At 36.4% G+C, this 17,993-nt stretch overlaps 1 protein-coding gene across 7 annotated transcripts; it reads left to right on the top strand.

Moving 5' to 3' along the window:
* Positions 1–889: 889 nt before the first annotated feature.
* Positions 890–16,884, top strand: LOC106749082 (glucose dehydrogenase [FAD, quinone]-like). 7 transcript variants are annotated; one of them, XM_014628170.1, is made up of 4 exons: positions 7,367–7,515; positions 12,653–12,780; positions 12,927–13,054; positions 14,907–16,884. In XM_014628170.1, the coding sequence occupies exon 4, from the start codon at positions 14,929–14,931 to the stop codon at positions 16,795–16,797; it is 1,869 nt and encodes a 622-aa protein (XP_014483656.1). In that variant the 5' UTR covers positions 7,367–7,515; positions 12,653–12,780; positions 12,927–13,054; positions 14,907–14,928; the 3' UTR covers positions 16,798–16,884. The 7 variants fall into 7 exon arrangements, with proteins under 7 accessions (XP_014483657.1, XP_014483659.1, XP_014483654.1 ...); XM_014628171.1 differs by lacking the exons at positions 7,367–7,515; positions 12,927–13,054 and adding an exon at positions 890–1,062 and having other exon boundaries at positions 12,656–12,780; XM_014628173.1 differs by lacking the exons at positions 7,367–7,515; positions 12,927–13,054 and adding an exon at positions 890–1,062.
* The last annotated feature ends 1,109 nt before the right edge of the window (positions 16,885–17,993 follow it).

Here is a 17,993-nt window from a genome sequence, read left to right as displayed (position 1 = left end):
TATATTTCAAAATAATTACAAAATGAAATTATAAAATATTTTCTATACTTATAAGTACTTATAAGTACTTATAATATTTAACAATGTATTATCGTGCAACATGATAGTATCATTGTATTGAATATTATGCATCGCATCATTCGACACTTATAAATAGCACACCAAACATAAAAAAGCATATACTGTGCAACTTGGCACAATTCACAACGATGTTTCTCTATGAGTGAGAAACACGCTTCGTTATATATAAACTTATTATATTACGTAACCAAACGTCTCTTGTATAAATATATATATATATATATATAAATCTCAAGAATACTTAACTATTAATATAATATATTTAGTATTTGATTACGTGAAGCAATGATATGCCACAATAAACTTCACAGATTACATCATATAAATGTTATATATAATGTTATATGTTATATGTTATATAAATTACAACATTATCGTTTCTTTCAGTACATTATCTTGAAATATGGTGAAATAAAACGAGGAAATACGTACGGTAATTAAGGTAATTAACTGAAAAGCAAAAATTCACCAACAATATATTACGTGACGCAATTTATCTTCATTCGAAATCAATAATGATAAGGCAATAATCATTAAATAAACAGTATCGATGCAAGATAGTACTGATATAAGGCCACCAATATGATGTAAGAAAAATTATCAGAATGATTTTGCTTATTTCGCATTGCAAACTTCGTAACTTACAAAAGAGAAGAATTCACGCGCGTCGTGTGACGTGATGCTCGTAGTGTAAACATGCGCATGTTGATATGAATTTTAAAAGAAAAGGGAAAAAAAAAAGTTGTTGCTTTTATAGTGGACTGTACGGTCTCGTCGTTTATTCATACTAACTGTGGTGGAAGTTTCCACTGGAGAAGCTCCGGACTCTGTTAGATAGTATACTGCTCGATCGAGGAAAGTCACGAGCACAGGAGGTGATCCACAATTTCTTCATCATCTTCGACGCTCCGTCGCCCGTTCCGCCCTGTTCTTGCGGTATTAAGCCACCTACAGGTCTTGGCGATTCTCTCCGGAAGAAAGGTTACTAAATACATTATTTTAAAAAAACGCGAAAATAGAATCGAGTGAAGTAAAGGAAAAGTAAATAATTACGACGAGAAAGAAAGGTGATCACGTATAATATGACATTATCGACTGCTGTCAGTAAAACAAAATGTATCACGGACGTTTAAAGATTTGATTTTATTAATAAATCTTTGAATTTTAATCAAGATATATCAGGTATTTATAGGTATCAGAGATTTCATCACTCGATTTTGCATTTAATTAGCCGTTTATCTCGGCTCTTTCGAACATAAGAAACAAGAGCTCATGTTTACTTTCAATCGATCGCCTATCAATTTTTAACAATATCGTCGCTTGTCTATTATTAAAAAAAAAATCTTTTTGATATTGACACGTAATATTTTGCCATATATAGCAAGTATTTTCCTTAGTTCTCTCAAACGAATTTGATGTGTTATCAGCGATTTACACGATTTTATTTTCCTTATCACGTAATTATTTTTCCTTTCTCGTGAACTTTACATGTTACGCAATTCTTATTTACGCTAATTTATAGCGAACGATTAGAAAACCTATTGAATGAGCAAGCGCATTTACGATAAGGAGTCTGAGGCAGGTGACTCAAATACATTGATTTTGCTATCGATACTCCTCATAGAAATTTATAAATGCTAATAAATAACTAGTAAGGTAATTAGTATAGTAAAGGTATAGTAAAGTAAGCATTAATTACTTATTTCGAAATATTCGAATATTTAAAACACTTGTTAATAATTTGCAATAATTAGATTATAAAGCTCGCAATGATTCCTTTTGGCAGCACCGTATGTGGCAAGTAGGTCACTATGACATATTAACTTACGTTGCACACTTTTACGTTGCAATATTTCACTAATTATCATAATATTTTATTAGTTATTGCAATATTTCACTATTATACTGTGAGTGACCTTAACCCATTTGCATCCCTAAGCGAAACATACGGCGCATGACGATCATCTTCCATCACCTAGTGCGGAATATTCCGCGAGCCGCGACTTACTTTCATATTGATCATTAAAAAAAATACCATGTTAAATAAACTCAACGAACTATTCGGAAGTCATTTACTGTAGAAGTTAACTATAGAACGAATATACTGTAGAAGTTAACGAATAATAATAAAACTGCCGATATATGGCCGTGCGCGGTGATACGGGTCAACCGTCAGTTGAACGTCGTTGATGTCTGAACACAGAAACTTAAGTGGAGTCATGATGCAAATGGGTTAACTAACTAACTAAAGTAACTAACAGTCGAATTCCTGGTGAAACGTTGTAGTGACATCGTAGTGTTCCGAAGGCTCGTAAAAAAACCCGGAAAATTTCGGAAAAATAATAGGTTTTTACTGTTTCTTTTTTTTCCGGAGGCTTGGAAAAATAGGAAGAGTATGGAAATTCTAATGTTGTGACATCAATGTTGAGAACAAGGAAAAATAAGCAGAGACCTACATTTTTTTCTTTTCCTATTATTATTACTTTTATCACTATTTATTATAAGAGTAACAAGATATGTTTTACAATCACAAGAAAATAATACTTCTTATCAGTCATTAAGAAGTCTCCCTTCTCTTCTTTCTCTTTCTCTACAACTATATTTGTGAAGAATAATAGACAGCACAATGTTCAAAATTGGGACATAAGATGTCTTTTAGAGACATCTTCAAAACTATTTAAAGACTATTTAAGGACTATTTAAAGACAACTTAAAAATACGTAAAAAATATCTTACGTCGCGATTTCGAAGATTTGTGTTATCTGGGTAGTTTATTGCACTATCACTCAAAGCGCCGCGCGTGTTTATAATCAGATCTTATATTTAAGGCCGTCTTAATTTCATTTTCAGATATTTCGTAGTCAATAAAATGACCGGTACAGTATCCGAAAATGAATTTAAATATCTTATTTTCTTTATTTATAGTAATAATATAGTCGACTATGATTACCTAGAAGTTAGTTGAAATCACTAAAAATAAAGAAAATGTGAGTGGGACAACATATGTCCTATTGTGATGCAAAGGATTAACCGAGATTTAAATCTTTCTGGTGAGTCGCTGGGTCTAATTTTATAATTAAAATTATAATTATAATTATAATTTTTCTTGCATCACATTGGTGACTACCTTGGTACTGTTTATTTAATGATTGTTGCCTTATCATTATTGATTCTGAACGGAAATGAAACGTAAATTGCATTACGTAATGTATTTTTGGCGAATTTTTGGCGAATTTTTGGCGAATTTTTGCCTTTTCAGTTATTTTATTTCACCGTACGTATTTCACCATTTTATTTCACCGTATTTCAAGATAATGTACTGAAGTAAACGATAATAAACGATAATAAACGGTCTTATATATAAGACCCGACTATGAGTACCAACCTAATATAATATCTTTAAGAGAGATGTTAAGGAGAATTAAAAAGTATGTACAGTAAAAGATAAAATATCCTAAAGTTCTAAACGGAGAAATCTGAGGACGTCTGCGTATTCTGTAGATAAAAATAATATCTTTCTCAAAATTACAGGGTCTCCGGTTTTTCTTTCTGGAAAAAACCGGATTTTTTTCTAGAGGAAATTTTTCTGGAAATTTAAGAACACTAATGACGTATATTCATGACTTTTATATTGTACTGGCAGGGAACTGTTTCAGTGCTTAGCGTCGCAATTGTTAAATGTATACTACCTCATTAATATAAATACTAATGCCTGAATGGCCGAGGTTCAAGAGTGACCTGTGTCCGTATAATTTATTTTTCATTTTTCCTTCTTCCTTTTTTTTATTACTTTTATCATTAATGTCAATCGAAACAACGTACACAATCTTTTTATGAATATATAATTAAAACATACTAAGCAATAATTGAGTATTAGCCAAACAATGACAACTGAAATACTGTCAGTATTTAATCGCTGTAAATTCCTTAGCAATTCTCGACGTTAAATTTCTGTAAGGGATGTCTCGAGACGATCTCGGCGACGTTCCCGCTATCTTCCGAAAATGTCGCATTTTATCTCTAAAGAAGTAGTTACGATGAAAAGTCACAGCGTTATCGGAGATGAAGTAATAGCCAGGGAATGTTGGAACACACCCCGCAACTTCGCGCGATGACTCGAGGGACTTGTCGCGAAAGATCATCGCACGGTTTCGAGCACAAAAACGAACGCAAACGCCTTTTTCCTCCCCGTGTTCGCGTCCGCGATATTCGATCCGCGTTTGTACTTTTGCGCCGCGGCTGGACCGCTATGTATATCACACTGTTAAATGAGACATTCCGCGCTAACATGTTATCACGCGCGTTAACGTATATTTGAGTGTGTGCTATTAATGCGCCTTCATAGGAAAAACGGAGGCGACGAACCGTGGCGACGCTGAATGTCGCACGGGAAACCGCGCGAGAAGCGAGAATCACCGTCTCGATTCGTGACAATGGAAAGTTACAACGACACTTACCGAACACTTCTCGGTTTACTCGTAGAATTTTAGAAGGGTAGATAAGGCTCGTTTTACATGCCTGCACAGATCCAATAGCACCGTCGCTCTCTAATCTCGTTGTCTTTTCGCTACGTCACCCCATGATACTTCTTCCCGCGTGAGCGCTTGCAGAGGGTAATACTAAACCGAACCATAAGCATTGTGAGCTGTGTGAGAAGAAGATACTGATAAAAAAAGAATTCCGAAGGCATCCAAGAACGATTGTTGCGTAGAAAATGGTACCAGATTTCAGGCAACAGTTTCTCCCGATACTCTTTATTACTTACTTATTACTTACTTATATTATCTTACATTTTACCTTTACCTTTATTGCATACTTTATCTTTTATCTTTTATTTTATCATATTTTAGTCAAATTTACTTGGATTAAATACATTTTACTTGGACCAAGTAAATATTGGTGTAGAGAAAATGCTACATTCAAATAATATTTAATTAATTCAAGTAAAATCTTGTCGAGGGGTGTTGGAGCAATTATTTACTTGAATCTGGCATTTCTTCTTCTATGTAGAAGTTACTTGGTTTTATTTTTATATTGTATTTTTATACTGTCACTCTAGGAGGTTACGAGCAAAAGTGCGTATAAATATATTTTACAATCAGATATCTCAAATCGTCTGAAACTCAACGGAATAGCATACCTTGCCAAATTCGTAAAATAATTATATGCCGGAATAATTTCGAGGTTGATTTAAAACTCAAATACACATGAAATTACCTTTGTTATTTGTGTTTTTTAATGCAAATATCTAATTATCCTTTTTAAATTTATGCAAATTACAATTACAATTTATGCAAATATTCAAAGCAACATATTTTAACCTTCTTTTTATCGCGCACTTTCTATGCACAAATTTATATATATTTTTACACGTCGATTGTATATTACGTATAAAACATTCTTTTGAGATTAACTGGAAATATCGGTGACATGCCCGCATCGTTTCTCCTACTATTAACTGTAGACGCAGTTTAGATTTCGAAAGGAAACGTATCTGTTACCTAATAGATTCGCGAATAGATCGTAGTTCGCGCAGTTTAGCTTTGTGAAATAAGAAAGCGCTGCCTGTGGACGTTTTTCAAGGACCTTCTCGGTTATAAGAAAAAGTCTCGCTCGCTTTTTCAAGGAAATATGTCACTCGACATTTTTAACCTTCTATGAATTGCAATATTCTTCATCCGTGAACGGTTGCAAGATGTCTCACAGGTGTCTCAGATGTCACAGGTATGCTAATTTTCTAATTATTCTTCTCTATTTCTTAAAACAGTTTTTCTTTCGTTAGCACTTGGCTAATAGGCACTAAAATACAACAGATTCCATCAATGTCCCATTTCCTAGGCATAGTAACATAAAAATTTCCAATCAGAAGTATTATTTTTGCATCATGACCACCGATAATTTAATGAATTGACAACGATTTTCCAAAGCAGCGGTAATGATATACAATTATTTAAAAATAACACGCTTAACTGGAAATTTTCAATATTGTTATGGGTAAACCTTCATCACCTCCTATGATTTCGACTTTGACATATATTATAAAGATCACCCTCCTGAATAACCTTCAGAAGGTTTATTAAAAAGTTATTGACAAAAAAAATTGGAAAAGTATAATATTTATTTTCAGTACTTACCCATCTCTCGTATTTACCAATAAGAATCACGCAAAGTAAGGTTTCAGCAAAAAATGTTATTAATGTTTACAGGGAAGGGGCTTCGCCCTGATTAATCCAGTCTAATCCTACTCTTTTGTTTCTCTTTGTAAAAGAACTTGGAGATTACTTAGTACTTAGGATATTTGTGTATATAGTATGCATTATTCGTAGATTACCAATTCTTCTCAAGTTATTTCATAAAAAGGCAAAAAAGATACAGCTACATCAGATTAACCAGAGGGAAGGAGCGAATTGCTCTCTATTGAGTATAATTTTTTCATAATGTCATCAAAAATTCAGAGATATAATGTTTATAGTTATCTTCCCGTGCAGCATAGATCGTTGCAATTACAGCAACGTCGCAACGTTGCAAATCGCAACGTAATATTGCAAAGTCATTGCAGAAATATAAAAACACTAGCACACTTGTAGCAATATAACATTAACACATTAATTGCCAGTCGCCGGTTAGTCATCAGTGACTGGCACTAAACTTTCCGCCCGGGCCGCGTCAGTCACCGGTGACTGACAGTATAAATTACGATATAGAACTAAAAAAATTACATAGTTTAATAAGAAATTTCAGGATCGTATAATTAATATACTTAAATATTTCTTATCAAAAAATTTAATTGGATTTGGCTTGACGGAGATTTCCTCCGAAATGCGCGTGGCAGTTAACGTGTTAACATTTCAGCAACAAAAAATCGGAATTCCGTAATTTAATATAATAGTATTAAATTATGGAATTTCGTTTCTTTTTTAGGAGTGGCGTCTTTGATATGGTAATGTGTATTAATATCCATATTTGTTACATATCATCGATTGTTGAGTCGATTTTAATACCTGCCAATAAATATGTCATTACAATATTTTATCAACATTAATGGAATACATTATATAATGGAATACATTATATAAACATAAAAGATATTGTCAGGGCCATTAAGCTTTGTACCTACGATGCTAGACTTTGGGCCGAGATTTAATACTTATGTTGGTAGATATTTGAAAGATACTAAATTTCCTAGATTTTACTAGAAATATAAAAATTACTGGAATCATTTCTAGTAATTTTTACATTGTACCAACAACTCGATATAATATAAAGCATCATGGATATAAGGCCTCATAGTTAGCGTCAGCCGTCCGATCATTAAAGTCAACAGCGACCGCGGTTAGTTGAATACGTGTGGTTAGTAGAGTGGCCGCCGAGATCAAAATCACGGAAGGACATAAAGTGATCATTTTTCTTTTCTGTACATGCTAGAAGATCTCGGTAAGTTTTACCTTAAATCTCAATGTAGAAGAAGTATTTTATTTAGTATTAAAAAGGCACGATAGTAATCAAATAATTTTACATGGAAAAATAAGCTTAAATTTTTCTGCAGATTTCTGAAAATTTAGCTGCAACAGGTAAATTAGTTGTAATATATGGACATCTAAAACTTTAGCAGCACCGTAAATGTCGTTTACGATAACATGCCGCGGCAGCAAAAGAATTTGTTACTGCAGCAAAAGAACTTACTACCGCGAATTAATTTAGCTACGTATAAAATATTTCTTAATAAGTCGATGATTGCAGTAACAACGTATTGTTCTTATTGCACATTTATTACATTACAATACTGACATGATATTTCATTGCAATCTTCCTAAGAGCGGACATTTTAACATTGTGTAATCCCACAGGTGTACCAACACTCCGCAGTGAATTCGCAATATTACAATATTGTAGTGATAGATTCCTGCAATGCGCAGGATTCTTGTAACCTTTGTACCGTATAGGCGGTGTCAAAAATATATATCCTATTTATGAAACTTCTTTCGTTAATAACTGTTAAATGAAGAAACGGCTCAAACTTTTGCATGTTGTTCAGGACTATGTCCCTGACGAAATAATGCAATATCATTAACTTTTAAGGTGGTCGACTTTATGTAAATACTTACCTCATATTTTTCAAATTTCTTTTGTCAATAACTTTTAATAAACAATGACCGACGGCTAACTTCTTCTCGTTTTTCGAATAAATAAAATCAATAAAAGTCAATCGTCTTCGCCTGCATCAACGCATGTCTTGTAATCGTGCAAAAGGAACTTTAATTTTGCGCCAGCAACCAGTATAGTATTAACACATTTGCAGTAAAACAGAACGACTCTAGAGTCCTTTTGAGTGTAATCAAATATTAAAGACATTATATACATCGACAACAGTTCATTGCCTCACGACGAACACGAGCGCACTTCGAGAGTTCGACGCGTGCGAATGGTCAAAAAATCCGACCGAAGTTTCGACTTTCGAAATCGCTTCGAAACGGTTGTATAATTCGTTCGAGTCGTTTGTTGAGAGTTCTACTTGGCACCGTTAGGATGAACACGGATGGAAGTAGCTCAACAATACATTTGTGTTACGGCGCATACACACACGTGCACTACACGCCTGCATGTAGTGGGTATGATTTATGAATAAACTCGGCGGCGTTTATTTTCCCGACGAGTGCCTACCTATCGTCAAAGAGGCTATGACGACAACGCGGTGCGTAGCACATAACGACACATGAAATTCGCGTCAATGCCGAATCGCGAACTTCTCTCTCGCTCTCTCCTACCAGGAGGACCGATCGGGATCCATTCTCCAATTCACAGTCTCCTCTTTCCGTCTTCTCTAATCCTACGCGGAATTCGTAGCGGTTCCTTATTATTCACTTCTATATCATTCTTCGTGTTATTTCGTTCTATGGTATTTCATTCGGCGAGAGAAGGAAGAGAGAGAGGGAGAGAGAAAGAGAAAGGAATACTCCATTCTGACCCTCGGCGATACCGATCGCTTTGAGAACCGTGGAAATAAATGTTCCCCGAGTGTTACTTTTTCAGAGTCCCTCGCAGATGCACGCCGTATTGTCGAGTTTTTTTCGAGGTGGTTGTTTGTGTCGGCGCACTTCTGAAAGAAATGTCTCTCGACCGCGCTCACCGCGCGCGGTCGTGACACCCGACGTCTCGATCCTATTGATCCGGACAATGCAATCGTGTTATTCCAGATCGAATCCACTCTGGGAAGAGGGAATGCTAACTATCGAGTTGTTTTTGTCCCTTAATCGTCGTTGTACGAGATACGCCGAATGAAACCGGCCAGCGGTTCTCCAACTACTTTTACTCGTTCCTAATGTGTTTGGCTTGCCTCACTCCAATATAACATTATATGTAAATTCGAAAAGTTACCATTGAAATAATTCCTTGAGGCGATTTTACGAAGAGTTCCACAAGTGGGCGCCATAAAGATAATTTATCGTCGAGAGCACGTTCATCGGTCAAATGTATATCTTGGAAAAATTAAACTACTCGTTTTGAATATGTGAAATTGTAATATATATAATTTCAAAGGCTCGGAAAGAAATCGGTTTCTTTCACTTTTTTCCGCTATTCTTTTTGATATTTTTTTTCGCAAAAAACGTGAAAAAATGTTTCTTTCTTCTTTCTTCCACGACTTTTTTTCACAGAAAAATGGAAAAAAAGCGGTTTTTTAAATTATAATAATATGCAATCGACTAGAAAGTGTCGAAAAGAAAATCAGCATGTATGAACAAAGATGTATATGTAAAAATGAAAGATGTTAAATTGATATAATGATTAATATCTTAAATCAAAAATATATGAAATGACTATTTTCAAACGATCTGCAATTAATCTAAGATGATTAACTGACAGAATTGCCAACAATAATTTTTATGTAATTTGTCGTCTGACAATACCGAAAAATTAAGAATTCTGTGTATGTTAGCAGAATAGAACAATTAATACTTGACTTGATCATTTGGGAGACTTGATTCCGATTGTCGAAATAATCATTATTTCGACAATGGAAAGATTTAATTCTTTTTTCATATTAACAGCAGCAACAGTGTTCATTCTTAACTGTAGGAAAAATGTTAAATGTCATTTTGAGAGTTGAGCGCCAAAAATAACAAAGTAAGTACATTTTAATTTTTGGGATACCCAACAATATTTTTCGCAACCATTCAACTGTTTTTTAAGTTGTTAGATTTTATAATTAAATTAAAACTCCATAATGGAATGAAAAGTTGGTTGTTTGAAGCTTATTACTATTTCCAATGAATTATAATAATTCTGGATGTAATATGTTTTCTGCTTAATTATTCTATAATCATTTTGATTGATTGATAGGTATACTAGGACAAATATAACTTTTTATCTTATTCTTAAAATTATATTTTGTAATTTGTTTAATTGTACAAGAACCTTTAATAGAGAGATTGATTGTGATTATTCAGTATCTTTTATTAAACTAAAACATAGGGCTGGTACGATCTCTCCGAATCAAATCTCTCCCATCTTCAGATCAAGTTTCCCAGAATAGGTGACTCTTGCTACATTTCGATTGTTTTACTAAAACGTAAATTTCTCTAAGAATTATTCTTATTTTTTAATTTGATCAATGTGATTGTTTTGGTTAGATACATTATTAAAATATATATAATATTAATATAAGAACGTTTTTTGATTTTCTCCTTATTTTTTGAAATATTCAACAAAATCAAAAGGGAGTTCAAATATCTTCAAATTTCTTTACCGATATCGCAATAATTTTTGCCGTGTTAGCGACATTTAGAGAACAAATGGAAAGTTTTCTCCTTTGTTAATACGACGCAGAAGCGTCGGCGAGCGAGTTTCGTGTTACCTGCGGTATCACGCGCGCTGCAAAGTCCGAATCATAAGATATCAGTTTACAGCCGCGAAAAGCGCTTAAGTTTTACTTCTTTTTTTTCTTTTCATCACGTCCCTCCAATATTTCTGAATCTCGAGAAATTGCATGGGATTTTAAAGAGCGCACAGAAGTGCGTCAAGAGCTACAATTTTTCTTTGTCTGTTTTTCTCGATTTTTTTTTATTTACGAGAAGAAAGAAAAATATATTCCAATATAAATATTATTCCAGTTAAAGTAGAAGAAAGAAGGAGAAATAGGAGAAAGAACAAGGAAAAAGTAATTAAAATAGGTATACATGATATATATGTATAATAAATATATGTAATATATGTAACATGCAAAATAGATCAATAAGAAAGAAAGATTTCTTTTCGACATTGTACATTTCATGTAATTTATGCCGTCATTAACCTTGCACACAAACAAGTGTATTAAAATTGCGTAGAAATTTACAAGCGAGTATTGTTGATAAGGTGTCGTCGATGCTAGTGACGATACTAGCGACTGATAGCATGTTAAATATTTCAAAGACATTATCAGTACATATTCAACTATATTAATTCTGAATATATTTGCAACTTGCATTGTCAGACTTGTTTTTTGTGATTATTTGCATTGAAGTCACGGTCGTGATATTATTAGAAACACGACGATCCGTATCTGAGATAACATATATTTTTACGAAGAGGTTTATTATCTATAGACAATTACGACTGTAACCTAGTCGACTAGAAAACTTCAAGACGTGTAGTTGGAAGAAACCGTTCATATCGGACACGCACTGAAAGAAGGTTTTAATAACAAGTGTAACAAAATTCGATTAGTATACGCCGGCCAAATGTTCCATTATTGTAATCAAATAATTTAGTTCTCGTATACTATATACGGAACTACAATGTATACTATATATACGTACCGACCAAATCTTTTATTCTTGCAACCAAATAACTTAAAGATAAAGCATATATTTGTCTATATTCAATATATATATATATATATTTAAATAATTAATTTAATAAATATATAATATAATAAATAATAAAATATATAATATAATAAATAAATAATATAATTAATAATTAATATTTTATGTTAAAACAATTAAATATTCGTTTTTAAAAGACAAAATAAACAGGAATGTCTACAGAAATGTATACAGGCATTGGTATTTTTGCCTTCCATATACTATATACGGAAATATTAGGAATTCCGGTTAGTTTTGAGGGATTTTTTGCAAGAAAAAACGCATTTATTTTAGAGAGACGTTAAATTATATTTTATTCAAAATATTTTCCACCGCTAGCTACAACTTTTTCCCACTTTTCTGACAATAAGTAGATTCCGCGGTAAAAGAAATGTTCGTTTTTTTAAAACAATGCATTCTTCGAGCCATTTTTGTATTTCATCATATGTTTTGAAATGCTATTCATCAAGGCCGTGTTGCATCGATCGTAATAAGCAACAATCTGAAGGAGCACAGTCTGGTGAATACGCGGTATATAGTAAGATTTCCCATTGAAATGCCGATATCTTTAACTACTTTTGCAATGTGTGATCGAGCAATGTCGTGCAACAAAATTACTTTGCGTTTTCTTTGAGCTATTATTAAACGTTTTTGGCTCAAATCGTTGCAAAGCACGATTCAAATCGTTGTTGATAACACTCAATAGTGATTGTTTGATTCGGTTTCAGCAGCTCGTAATACAGGACGTCCCATCAAAGACACAACATAACCTTACTTTCGTGGATGTTGCCTTTCGGAGTCGATGTCGACGACTGGCCTGGATTTACCCACGATTTTTACGCTTAGGATTATTATAGTATTATTAGGTTTTATTAATTAGATATACAAATGAATAATCCAAATTTTTCAACTAAATTCGAGATTCATTTTAAAAGAAAGTAAAACCAATTTTTTAATCAAAGTATTCGCCGTAGCTTTTTATAACTTTAAACCATGTTTCAGGCAGCTGATGAATTCCATCTCGGAAAAATGCTGTCTTTGGATACGATAAACTCGTCAAGCCATATTTGGATCTCATCAGCTGATTGGAAATGAGTATAGAACAAGGCGTGTCGCATTGACCGGAACAAGTAATAATCAGATGGAGCAATGGTGAATATATCGGGTGTTGCAAGATGTCCCAGCCAAAATTCATTATGATGTCTTTTGTCTTAGAAGCAATGTGTGGCCTGGCGATGTCATGCAACAATTTCACAGGATGTTCTCCTTTGCCAATATACGGGCGTTTCTGTTCCAATTTTTGACTCAAGCGGATTAATTGGCGTTGGCAGCAGTCTACAGTAACTGTTTTGCCCGGTTCCAACAGCTCATAATAGAGCACGCCCTTGATATCCTAGCAAATGCAGAGCAGAATCTTCTTTTCGAAGCGATTTTTGGTTTTGCGACCGTTGTTGATATTTCACCGGGATTTACCCGTGACTTTCTGCGTTTCGGATTGTCATAGATTATCCATTTCTCATCACCTGTAACGATTTTCCACAAGAAAGACTTCCGACGCTGCTTATCGAGAAGAGAAAGACACGCTGCCAATCGTTGATTTTTGTTGGCTTCAGTGAGTTCATTTGGAACCCATTTTTCTTCATTTTAGATCTTACCCATCTCTCAAATAGGCGTTTGGAAACGGTTTACTGCGTTACTCCCAACTGCTCTGCAAGCGTTTTGCGTTTTTGTCGAATTCTCAGCGGGCAGTTGTTGCTAAATCATCGTTGTCGCATTTTCGAGGGCCTCCAGGACATTGTTTGTCGATCAGACTAAAATCGCCGCTTTTAAACCGCTTAAACCAAAATACGCACATATCGTACGATACAACACCTTTGCCAAGAAAAGAACAAATCGATTCGTATGCTCTTGCAACATGTTTTCCTTGTTGGAATCATAAAGAATAAAATGTCGGGTATGCACCTTATCCGTTGCCATGTTTGACTCTACTGAACTGAATACTTTTGAAGGTTATGTTAGGGCTTCCGTCATACTAGATGTTATTTTTAATAGCTATACGTCAACACTACATAACCGCAAAAGAGCGGGAAAATTGATTGATTTTTAAATTAATTTCTTAACTGCTTAAAAACATTTGGATTATTCATTTGTACACCTAATATATCCATTTTTCCACGCTAGTTACAATTTGATACAAAAACTGCTTCTTTTTGTGACGAGAAAGCAATGAAGTACAAAGGATTGAACGATTTTGAATAGCCAATTCGGACAATTTGTGTGTAACTCATTTGCCTTCTTTTTGAATCTTTCCCAATGCGCGTAAACAATCCGAAACGGTTGATTTACCAACATTTAATACTTTACCTAATTTTTCAAGTGTTTGAGCTGAGTTTTCATCCAACAACGCCTGCAATTCGGCATCTTCGAACTTTTCCGGTTGACCTGAACATTCTTCGTCTTTCAAATCGAAATCACCACTTTTATCGTCGATACCAGTATTCACACGTTTCAACTCACGGAGCAGGTTCAGAATAAGTTTCTGAGATGAATCGTAGAGCTTCGGCAGCCGTTTTCTTCAAATCAAAGCAGCAAAATAATAAATGAAATAATAAACGAAAATGCTCCTTATCACGTTCCATTTTCAATCGCACTAAACAGTACAGTTATGTTTACGAATAAACCGGACCTGTGTCAAATGACTTGCAGAAATATCCAAGCTTTGAAATGACGCACGCAATTTTCAAAATGTCACTAATAAATTGGCGGCTATAGCCATCTACAGTGAACCCTCAAAACTAACTGTAACGTCTAATAAATTGTTTGGCTGCAGTAAACATTTGGCTGGCTTAACCAAATTTGGTTACCGAATCCTTCTTTCAGTGCGGGAACACAACGAGAAACGCAGAACGCATAATCCGCGAAATTAGACGCGTCATCTTAACAATTCTCGAAGGTAATAAAAGTATGTTTTTCTTTTACAAGAACCAAGACGAACAACCGAACCATGGATACGACGTGTATGTCTGCTAAGTGTGAGATTGCGGCGAGCGGATCTCCCCTGCCAATCCTGTTGCAGCTGATACAAACTCTTTTGGCGGCGCAGTGCGAGTTGGGCAGCAGCAAGAATTATCCACCTGACCGGTCGGAGGAGGTCGCAAGATCCAACATCGAATTCGACTTCGTGGTCGTGGGCGCTGGAAGCGCCGGGGCCGTGGTGGCCAGTCGTTTGAGCGAGATCGAGGACTGGAAGGTACTACTGATCGAGGCAGGCACTGACCCCTCGGCCTACAGCGATATTCCCGCGACCTTCTTAGAATTGCAAGGCACGCCGGAGGATTACGCCTACGACGTCGAGCCCGAGACGTTCGCCTGCCACGGCACGAAGACCGGACGGTGTACGTGGGGAAAAGGCAAGGCTCTCGGCGGCAGTTCTTCGATAAACGCCATGCTTTACGTCCGGGGCAACGAAAAAGACTTCAACGGATGGCGCAGTATGGGCAACGAGGACTGGGGCTACGAGGACGTTCTGCCGTATTTCAGGAAATCTCAAAACTGCCAAGACCCACGTCGCGACTGCATTCATCAAGGGCCGTTAAGCGTCAGATACTTCAACTATACCAAAGAGCTGGCGCACGCAATATTCAAGGAGAGCCTTGGCGAGTTGAACGTACCTGTTCTGGATGTCATGAATGCCGGCAAGTATATCGGATACGGCCTAACTCAAGCGACGGCGGTCAATAGCCGTAGGATGAGCTCGGCAAGAGCCTTCCTGTCGCCGATCAAGGACAGGCGAAATCTATACGTGATGAAGTACACCCGAGCCGACACCGTTCTCATGAACGGCAATCAGGCGGTCGGAGTGCGCATGACCTTGAAGGATGGCACGTCGATCGACCTGAGAGCGTCGAAGGAGGTGATCCTCTCTGCCGGCTCCGTCGCCACTCCCCAGCTGCTAATGCTCTCCGGCATTGGGCCCAAGCAGCATCTACAGGAGATGGGGATACGCAACATCGTCGATCTGCCGGTCGGTAAAAATCTTCAGGATCACATCACCTGGTTCGGCATATATGCGACGTACAAGGACCCGAACGTAGGACCGCCGCTGCCGCCCACATTTTTCCTAGACGAAGCTTATAAGTATCTCATGTATACTGAAGGTTCCCTCGCAAGTCTCAGGTACGATTACCAAGGCTTCATCAACGTGAACGATCCGAACTCCAAATACCCGGACATTCAGTTCCACCATATATTCATATCGCGAGGGCAGAACGCAATTCTGGGATCAGCGTTAGACAAGTTCTACATACACGATGACATAGTGTACGATATATGTGAAACTCTGAACGACAACAGCCTAATGGCATTTGTCCCAAGTCTGTTGAATCCGAAGAGCTTGGGCGAGATACAGCTGCGTAGCAAGGATCCGGCGGATCCCGTCAAGATCTACGCGAATTACTACACCGTGAAGGAGGACATGGAAACGATGTTGAAGTCCATACACTTCGTGAAGAAACTGGTGAGGACAAAAGGGTTTCAGCGGTACGGTGCGAAACTGTATCACGTAGACATTCCGGGTTGCCGACACACTGAACCTGACTCGGACGAATACTGGATATGCAGCATACAACACATGTCTCTGACGCTCTACCACCCCGTCGGTACGGCGAAAATGGGCCCTAAGAACGACCCCACGGCCGTCGTAGACGCCCGACTGAGAGTGCACGGAGTGAATGGGCTGAGAGTCATCGACGCGTCTATCATGCCGACGATCACCAGTGGAAATACGAACGCGCCTACGATAATGATCGGGGAGAAGGGCGCGGATATGATCAAGGAAGATTGGGCGATCCCGAAGGGCAAGGTAGAACTATAGGAAGAGAAGGGGGAGGCACATATTTTTGTGCTTACTATTCTTGTACTCGCTATGTTGGGGTTTTTTTATTTTAAAACATAAGATAATNTTTTTTTTTTTTTTTTTTTTTTTTTAGGTAGAGAAGTCGGATAAGAAACAAATTTGAATTTCCAAACTTAATAACTTGACTGATGGACAAAATAAAATTTGAAATATTTGATGCACCTTGAGAAAGACGTTTGTATTTACTGTTATGCTTGGGTTTCATTGCTTTAAAACGTGATATATTCAGTATAGATAGGTAGGGAATTGTTTTTTATTTTTCTTTTTTTTTTTTAGGAAACGTATTTCGAATAGGAAACGAATATGAATTCCCAAGCTTAATAACTTGCCTAATAAGAGATCTAGTATTGAGATACTTGATGCACCTTGAGAAGCACAAAGAAATCTCACTTCCACTTACTATTGTACATATTAACCCTAGTGCTGGGCGAAAAAGAGGTGCTTATGCGAAGATAACCGGCCGAATTTTACGATTTTACTAGGATTTGGAAAAAGGCTCATAAAAACCAAACGAAAAGCAATATTTAAAAATTATTTATTTTAATTTAAAGTAATGAAATTAGACTATAACGTATTATAAATTTATTTTGAGATAGAGATCTCTCGCAATGCGAATAGTAAAGCGCTACAAGGTGCGGGCCGATATATCGGCTCTGGCACTTTTCGCCAGTGCAGCGAGGGCCGATATATCGGGCTTAAGATATTTAAGGGTTAAGATATTTCGCGCGGCGAAGAGAGCGGTTACTGTGCCATTTGTTCTCGCTTGAGTTTCCGATATATATGAATATGTACATGTAAGACCATCAATAAACAATGATAACTGCACTATCAATAAACAATTATAGCTTTACCCCCCACCACCTCATACTATTCGTTCCCACGATCTTAATTAACGTTAAAATTATCCGGCAAATTGACGTCGTACAAACAAGATATAGCTCAACGCGTTCAACAGGTGTATGGTGAAGTGTAGTATTTCCGACGTATGTTGCTATAAAAAGTTATTAAAAGACGTTCGCGCGCAGAGAATGGTCACTGGGAGAGAGGGAGGGGGGAGGGGGCAGCGTCGCCGTTGAGGAGGGGTAGGGGAATCCCGCGAAGCGGCTCGGTCGCGCGAGAAGGTTGCCGAGCGCGTTCCCGTCTCGCGGGAGGGG

The sequence above is a fragment of the Dinoponera quadriceps genome, unplaced genomic scaffold (genome assembly GCF_001313825.1).
Source record: "Dinoponera quadriceps isolate SergipeBrazil2010 unplaced genomic scaffold, ASM131382v1 scaffold2982, whole genome shotgun sequence".
Classification (NCBI taxonomy): Eukaryota; Metazoa; Arthropoda; class Insecta; order Hymenoptera; family Formicidae; genus Dinoponera; species Dinoponera quadriceps.
This window is presented reverse-complemented; position numbering and strand designations above follow the sequence as displayed.

Excerpts from the sequence above, each read along its gene's own strand:
- LOC106749082 (XM_014628168.1), top strand. The coding sequence starts at position 14,929 with ATGGATACGACGTGTATGTCTGCTAAGTGTGAGATTGCGGCGAGCGGA.